The following is a 9063-nucleotide window of genomic DNA, read 5'->3' on the forward strand; positions in this document are numbered from 1 at the left end:
CTTGACATCATGGGAAAATCAAAAGAATTCAGCCAAGACCTCAGAAAAAAAATTGTAGACCTCCACAAGTCTGGCTCATCCTTGGGAGCAATTAACAAACGCCTGAAGGTACCACGTTCATCTGTACAAACAATAGTACGCAAGTATAAACACCATGGGACCATGCATTCAACATACCGCTCAGGAAGGAGATGCGTTCTGTCTCCTAGAGATGAACTTACTTTGGTGCGAAAAGTGCAAATCAGTCCCAGAACAACAGCAAAGGACCTTGTGAAGATGCTGGAGGAAACAGGTACAAAAGTATCTATATCCACAGTAAAACGAGTACTATATCGACATAACTTGAAAGGCCTCTCAGCGAGGAAGAACCCACTGCTCCAAAACCGCCATAAAAACGACGGCCTACGGTTTGCAACTGCACATGGGGACAAAGACCGTACTTTTTGGAGAAATGTCCTCTGGTCAGATGAAACAAAAATATAACTATTTGGCCATAATGAGCATCGCTATGTTTTGAGGGAAAAGGGGGAGGCTTGCAAGCCGAAGAACACCATCCTAACCGTGAAGCACGGGGGTGGCAGCATCATGCTGTGGGGGTGCTTTGCTGCAGGAGGGACTGGTGCACTTAACAAAATAGATGGCATCATGAGGAAAGACAATTATGTGGATATATTGACGTAACATCTCAAGACATCAGTCAGGAAGTTAACGCTTGGTCGCAAATGGGTCTTCCAAATGGACAATGACCCCAAGCATACTTCCAAAGTTGTGGCAAAATGGCTTAAGGATAACAAAGTCAAGGCATTGTAGTGGCCATCACAAAGCCCTGACCTCAGTCCCATAGAAAATCTTTGGGCAGAACTGAAAAAGCGTGTGCGAGCAAGGAGGCCTACAAACTTGACTCAGTTACACCAGCTCTGTCATTAGGAATGGGCCTAAGTTCACTCAACTTATTGTGGGAAGCTTGTGGAAGGCTACCCAAAATTATTGACCCAAGTCAAACAATTTAAAGGCAATGCTACCAAATTCTAATTGAGTGTATGTAAACTTCTGACCCACTGGGAATGTGATGAAAGAAATAAAAGCTGAAATAAATCATTCTCTCTACTATTACTCTGACATTTCACATTCTTAAAATAAAGTGGTGATCCTAACTGACCTAAGACAGGGAATTTTTACAAGGATTAAATGTCAGGAATTGTGAAAAACTGAGTTTAAATGTATTTGGCTTAGGTGTATGTAAACTTCCGACTTCAACTGTATGTGTATATTTATTTTGCAACGCGAGCGCATGTAACGCAAGTGGTGTGGTCAGCATGGCTACTCTTGTACCATATGCATATTGGCAGTGTGCGTTGCTGTTGGATAGGCTGCGTTTCCGCTGTCAAATTCAATGCCATAACCAACTGCATTATGGCTAAAACCAGATTTTGGTTAGTCTTAAATATCCTTCTCAGCGCTGCAAGAAATTAGCACTTTGGATCATGTTTACACCTGAAACAGTGCTGCCTTAACTCCAGATGAAAATAGAGCCCTAAATCTGTATAGTGGATGCAGTAGCCATCTGGCATATAGAAATGTATGCCACCGGTATGTCTATTTCTCTCCCTCTATCTCTCTGGGGATAGGCCTAGGCTTCTCTTACTTTATATAGGCATATATATATATATCATACAGTGGATAACTACGTCTATTGGTCTATTTAGTGTTCAAATCTCCAACAGCTGAACCATGAGGTGGACAATTATTGTTTTAGGAAAGTAGCCTAAAAAAAATATATATATATATGCTACACATGCTATAAAGTTTTGCATATGCTACACATCCAAACACAAGGAATTGTGTTTTTGTAATTTGTTACAGGCTGTTTTTAAAGACATTTGGCCAATATCCCACGTTTACAGATGGCACTAGCTGCACCAAATTTCTCAAATGTCCAGTAAATTAAAATCTTGCCGGTCATTTTGTCCAGTGCCAAATTTTCCTAAAGAATCCTAAAATACTCATATTGTTTATATTCAAATGTTAAAATATTTGCATTAAATTCTGACGCCATTTGGATGGAAACCTAGCTACAGACACCGTAAAGACTGGCAAGTGCGCTAGTCCAGTGTCACTTTGATTATGCCTACACATTATGCCTGCATGTTCACCAGCAGCCCCAAACGGATAAAGAATAAGATACAGATTAGGGGTGAATATTTTCCCTGGAATTTACAACTGTTACATCCTGAGAATAATCACTTTTCTCCCAGTTGACCCGGTATGTCCCGCCCAAAGCAGAAATGTAATTTAAAGCATTTAAAGCACGTCTGGATTTGAGTAGGGCTTTGATGGTATGACCATTTCTGATGCTACCTCAGCCTGATGGGCCATACATTAAATACATTTTATGATCCCTACATTAAAGACATTGTCCAAAGTCCAAAAAAGGCCAAAAAAGGCCGAATGACTGTGCAGTTGTCCAATACATATGATAGGTTACTGCACATTATGCATGACACAAAAACCTAAAAGCTCATTGATGTAGCTATGCTCTCTTGGGTAAATAAATTAAACAAGCTCCATTAAGGTCATCTTTTTTAGTATGGACTGTATTACTGTATTGTATTATACTGTATTATATGGACTGGAATTACACACCTCTTTTAAACCATGAACTCAGGAGATAACATGTGATGCTGGTGCTTGAATAACATAGGACTAGAATAAGATGGAGATGGCTTTCTTTTCTCTTCGTGAAGATTGAATGGTTATGGGTCTGAACAAATAACTGCTATAGCCTACAGCCATTTCGTGTTCTCTCTTCTTTCAAAATCTCCTGCATGTGGCCATGAGTTCTATTGGCTGCTGTATTTAACAATCAGCAAACAAGAGCTTGCGTCCCTCTTCCAATTGTCTACTAGTATAAGAAATGCTAAAAATAAAATCTTACAGCAAGCTATTGTAGTCGAGCTTTTCCTGGGACTCCAAGATCAAAGGGGTGTTTTTTAAGGAGAGAGGCCAGCAGAGCGCATGGTGCATATTGCACAAGAAACAGGCTAAAATGTTGAAGTTTATGCGTAGGTGATCATTAATTAGCTAAATAGAAGACTGATAACTGCATTGAATTTCCAATAACAAAATTAGGTGACACCCCCATAAAACAGATTGAGATGTTTAAATTAGATGTGCATTTAGTCCTTATACTGTATTACTGTAGCATATGCTGCAGCAAATGTAGGGACCACACAGTAAATAAGTCAATGACTTTACTGTGCAATCCCAGTCACTTTTACAATTATTTGTGTATATAAGTATTTTTTTTTACTGACAAATAATGTCAATCAATCCAAACTGTGCAATCTGCAATTTGATGAATGAAAATAGACATCTGTTACAAAACACCACACAAGTTTAATGACATTTGGAGATTGTCAAGCCAAGCCTTCGATACTGGTTAAGGTAGGGTGGGATGTGTTTTCTGTTTGTTGAGATTGACATAGTTTATTTCTTATGGTGTTGAAAACGCAAACCATGATATTAAAGTGCCCAAAGTCGATATGTTTTGTTTATTGGTTGTGTGGTGCATTGGCACCAGGGCCGGCCATAGCTGTTTGGGGGCACTAAGTGAGATTTGGTGGACCCGTTCTTGACGGCAGAGAGAATCGTTTTTTTCTTTTACATTTCCTGTAATTCTCTCCATTTTGAATTGAGGCATAGAGAAAATGTTGTGGTTTTAAAGCATATTTGGGGGGTTGAGGGCCCCCTAGCGGCCGGGGGCCCTAAACATCCCCTTATATTGCTTATGCCCAGGGTCGGCCCTGATTGGCACAGAAGTTTGTTGGTGGAAAATGTGTTGCATGTACGTTATATAATTATAAATATGGCATCAAAATGTTGAAAATCTGATTCCCCTAGATGATCATTATCTGCAACTGGCTCTGATAGTGAAGTAATGAAAAAGGCATGTAGAGTGAGCTTGTCTGTGGTGGTCAGCGAACCTTCTGGCCCATAGCCCTGCGTGGCATCGACTGTGCCTCAAAAGCACGTTGAAGTGGCAAAGTCAACATCCACGTTTATAAACACAGGGTCGCTACAGTTATTGTTATTTGTCGGTGTAAACATTATTTTTAGTTAATTCTGAGGGGGGTGTTCAATTTACCAGGGGAGGGTCATGTGAATTTTTTTAACATTGGGAAGGGGGGTGCATTTTTATTTATGACACCTTGAGTAGGACCACCCCCTTCCGCACAGTCAATTTCGATCTGTCCCTTAGAGCTGAAAATCACATTCTTCTCAAACAACCCCACATATAGATTGGCATAATTCGGTGCTACACTACATTACCAAAAGTATGTGGACACCTGTTCATCGAACATCTCATTCCAAAATCATGGGCATTAACATGGAGTTTGTCCCCCCTTTGCTGCTACAGGAGCCTCCACTCTTCTGGGAAATATTTCCACTAGATGTTGAAACATTGCTGCGGGGACTTGCTTCCATTCAGCTACAAGAGCATTGGTGAGGTTGGGCACTGATGTTGGGTGATTAGACCTGGCTCGGAGTTGGCGTTCCAATTCATCCTAAAGGTGATCGATGGGGTTGAGGTCAGGGCTCTGTCCAGGCCAGTCGTTCTTCCACACCGATCTCGACAAACAATTTCTGTATGGACTTCGCTTTTTGCATGGTGGCATTGTCATGCTGAAACAGGCAAGGGCTTTCCCCAAACTGTTGCCACAAAGTTGGAAGCACCAAATCATCTAGAATGTCATTGTATGCTGCAGCGTTAACATTTACATTCCCTGGAACTAAGGGCCTAGCCCGAAGCATGAAAAACAGCTCCAGACCATTATTCTTCCTCCACCAAACTTTATATTTGGCACTATGCATTGGGGCAGGTAGGGTTCTCCTGGCATCCGCCAGCCCAGATTCGTCCGTCGGACTGTCAGATGGTGAAGCGTGATTCTTCACTCCAGAGAACGCGCTTCCATTGCTCCAGTGTCCAATGGCGGCGAGCTTTACACCCCTCCAGCTGACATGGTGATCTTAGGCTTGTGTTGCGGGTGCATGGCCACTGCAACCCATTTCATGATGCTCCCAACGAATAGTTATTGTGCTGAAGTTGGTTCCAGAGGCAGTTTGGAACTTGGTAGTGAGTGTTGCAACCGAGAACAGATTAATTTTATGCACTTCAGCACTCGGTGGTCCTGTTCTGTGAGCTTGTTGAGCCTACCACTTGGCGGCTGAGCCGTTGTTGCTCCTAGATGTTTCCACTTCACAATAACAACCCTTGCAGTTGCCCGAGGCAGCTCTAGCAGGGCAGAGATTTGAACAACTGACTTGTTGGAAAGGTGGCATCCTATGACGGTGCCACGTTGAAAGTCACTCCGCTCTTCAGGAAGGCCATTCTACTGCCAATGTCTGTCTATGGAGATTTCATAACTGTGTGCTCGATTTTCCTACACCTGATCGCAACGGGTGTGGCTGAAATAGCCGTATCCACTTATTTGAAGGGGTTCTCCACATACTTTTGTGTATATATAGTGTATTTTACTACCCATAGCAGTTCCCTTCTTTTGAATAAACATGTAATTTTCAAACATGAAAAAGTTCTTAGAACAATCTCAGCAAGTTCAACAATACAGTTAGTGCTAGAGAGTGTACCAGTGTGCCATAGTTTCTAGGCCTCGCTGGTGGAAATGTTTGTATACAGGGATTCAACATCAAAGCAAGCCATAAGCATCTCCCCATAATTGTTTTAAGGGTGTTACTCATGTCCATATAATCGTGTAGATATGCAGGGAGTGACACCACACATTGTTTTCGAAAGAAATCTACAAAAGCAGAAATATTTTCAGTCAATGAGCCAATGGCAGCCAAAACAGGTCTCCCTGAGAGTTTATCCAATTATTTGTGAATTTTGGACAACCCTTGTGGATTACGCTCGCATGGATAAACCTCGTGACTGGATTGTATACTTTCATGAACTCATATTATTTGTACATAATGTCTCCACTTTTAACAAGAGACTTCAGCTTGCAGTGAATTTAATCTTTGAGCAGTGTTGTGGGGTCACGTGACAGTTTCTGATAGAAAGTTGTGTTGTTAAATTGTCCCCGGATCTCATTGTCATTGACATAATCATCACAGTTTTATGCCCTAGGACTAATCATCGCTCTGCAGCGGAAAAAAAATGTGGGCAATGTGTAAAGGTGTTAACCATATACTTGATAAGGTATTAAAATCGAACAAACTTTCCCCAGAAATGTAACATGTAACACCATGGTATTATACTGGCTATTATGCTGACAATATATTTTTTTGTATTAGACCTAGAGCTAGTCTACGGTGTTTTGTTCAGAATCTTCATACATGTATCATTGAAATAGACTTGTAAATACATGTACCATGATGTGAAATTCTCTACAAACAAACATTACAAACTTAAACACATCTGTGTGTGTCTGTCTGGCAAACGCACGCCACCTCCCGAAAAACTAATTTCTGGCACACAGTCTTGCAGGTGTGCGTGTGTGAGTGTGTTTGAGTGTGCGTGCGTGTGTGTTTGAGAGAGCGAAAAGAGAGGGAGAGAGAGAGCTGTTGAAGCGCTCTAAAATATATTATTTTTAAAACACAGTTCTCATCTCTTCCTCAGAATTTAAGCTTTCTATACTTTCAATGTATAGAAGGAGCGTGCAATCATAAATCCCACAATCATTTCAATGGATTTGAGATTACTCTGAGCTCGAGATGATAGACCACGCCCTTGTGGGCAGTCCCTCGCGGAGGAATTATATTATAACAGGGCGAGTCTCCTGAGACAGATCTACTCTCTACTGCTCATTAGTTTGGTTGCATCGAGTTCCTCTGTACAACCGAGCTCCCGTACCGAAATCGACCTCTGCTTTCAAAGACATGTGCACTGACCCCACTACTGAAACAGATTCACCGGCTACACCTGCGCCTCTCTGAAGAATCACCACAGACAATATATTTGTTTCACTTTCAGACGAGGAGAACTGCACTGCAAGGAACTCTGACAGTTCCACTGACAGGTGAGAGGAGGAAGATACAAAATAAAAGATTTAAACATGAAACTTGAAGTGTTTTCCGCAACCCACTTCGTTCCCATGGAGGTGTGCAGTCACAGTGATGCAGATGGAACTGTCCCCTCTCCCCTATCCGGGGATGAGCTGGGCTCAGACGGGGATGGCGTGGCCAACAGTCCAACACCTGCCACCCCGAGCAGCGCCGACGGCAAGGGGAAGCCCTACACCCGCAGACCCAAGCCACCCTACTCCTACATTGCACTCATTGCTATGGCCATCCGGGACTCCGGCAGCGGCAAGTTGACTCTAGCCGAGATCAACAACTACCTGATGAATAAATTCCTGTTCTTCCGTGGCAGCTACACTGGCTGGCGGAACTCGGTGCGCCACAACCTGTCGCTGAATGACTGTTTCCTCAAGGTGCTCCGGGACCCGTCCAGGCCCTGGGGCAAGGACAATTACTGGATGCTGAACCCGAACAGCGAGTATACCTTCGCCGACGGGGTGTTCCGGCGCAGGAGGAAGCGCATCAGTAAGTGCCGATCCAGCGTTGGTTCCAATAAGGACACCAAGACCCCAGACGAGGAGACTCGCTTCTCGAGCACTCCATCTGCGCCCTCCCGGGAGGAGAGGGTGATGGGAGCTAAGTTCTCCAGCTCTTCCAGCTCCTTCTCCATCGATAGCATCCTCAGTAAGCCCTTCCTAAGGAGGGAGGATAGAGACCACACTGATGCAGACAGTGCATATACCAACCCCGGTGCCCACCGGCGCTACTGGCCCGCCGGGGCCCACCACATGCTGCCCCACACACTGGGCTACCCACCGGTATCCCCTGCTATGGCGCACGCACATGCACAGCAGTTGTACCACCAGGTCAGCTCAGGCGCATCGCGCATGTTGCACGCATACAGGTGCAGCCTCGCGGAGCAAGCCGAGCACAGCAGGGACCCACTCACAGCTGTCCACATGACGTCACAGGGCTACGTGCCAAACTCCGAGGCTGCTTTCTCCCGGGTGAAGATGCACACAGCGCAAGGTGGCAGCTGTCATCCTTTCCAAATAGACTCATTGCTCTCCTAAAGTCAACATAAGGGACAATACTGTAATGATGTATCTTAGATTTGCCATGTCCACTTTCCTATACGCTCTACGTTTTTCTATTTTTAAAAAGAAATTTCAGGGCATTGAACAGTTTCCAATGATAAGTCGTTTAGCAAGAATGAAAAACGTAATATTTTCTTGTTGTCAAGTGACTTTATTTCTGTCTGGTTATTCCTAGGACCGAGCAAATTAGGTGCAATCTAATGACATGACATTATCTTGTGCGTGTCTGTGTGTGCGTGTGTGTGTGTGTGTGTGTGTGTGTGTGTGTGTGTGTGTGTGTGTGTGTGTGTGTAAGGTTATTTCTACTGTAAACGACGGCTACCATGTGCCAAATATGAAAATATATAAATATTTGTGTTGTAGCCTAGTTTTGTATGACTTGCTGCAAAATATTCGTTTAAAATATTTGTTCGATTGTTGACTACTGCACAGAAAGGAAATACAGTCTGCTTTCCTAAACATTGATTCATGCACGACATTTTTCTGAGCGAAAATAAAAGAATATTTTGGAAAAACTTATCAAAGCAAACCACAAGTACGTATTCTTTATTTTCCTTTTGTTAAAGCCAAGACAAGGGCAATAAAAACGAAATATATATATTTTTCCATTAAGTATACTTAAAGTGTGTTTGGAATCAGCGGGTGGGAAAAGGTTTGCAAGTGCAAGGAAGGAATGGGAAGATCCCATATCTGCCAGGAAATAAGGGCATATAGCGCCTGCAACTCTCGCGCTGTTTTGGCATCCTTCTCATCCCACTTAAACCACTTAACTTCCAGAGGAATGAAGGTTGTACATTCATTTCAGATTTATATTTCACCCTTTGCCTACTCTGCATAGCATGGCACTGCTAGGAAGCTGCAGTGTAAGGCACAAATTATGAAGAAAGGGGTATACATATACAGACCTACATTTCACCCTTCTGTCTTC

The 9063-nt window shown here is 43.1% G+C and overlaps 1 protein-coding gene across 1 annotated transcript; it reads left to right on the top strand.

Moving 5' to 3' along the window:
• The first annotated feature begins 6817 nt into the window (after nt 1–6817).
• On the top strand, nt 6818–8664 carry LOC106584097 (uncharacterized). Its single transcript, XM_014168931.3, has one exon. It carries the CDS (start codon nt 7074–7076, stop codon nt 8109–8111), a length of 1038 nt encoding a protein of 345 aa, XP_014024406.1. The 5' UTR covers nt 6818–7073; the 3' UTR covers nt 8112–8664.
• The last annotated feature ends 399 nt before the right edge of the window (nt 8665–9063 follow it).

The sequence above is a fragment of the Salmo salar genome, chromosome 23 (assembly GCF_965601325.2).
Source record: "Salmo salar chromosome 23, fSalSal1, whole genome shotgun sequence".
Lineage (NCBI taxonomy): Eukaryota > Metazoa > Chordata > Actinopteri > Salmoniformes > Salmonidae > Salmo > Salmo salar.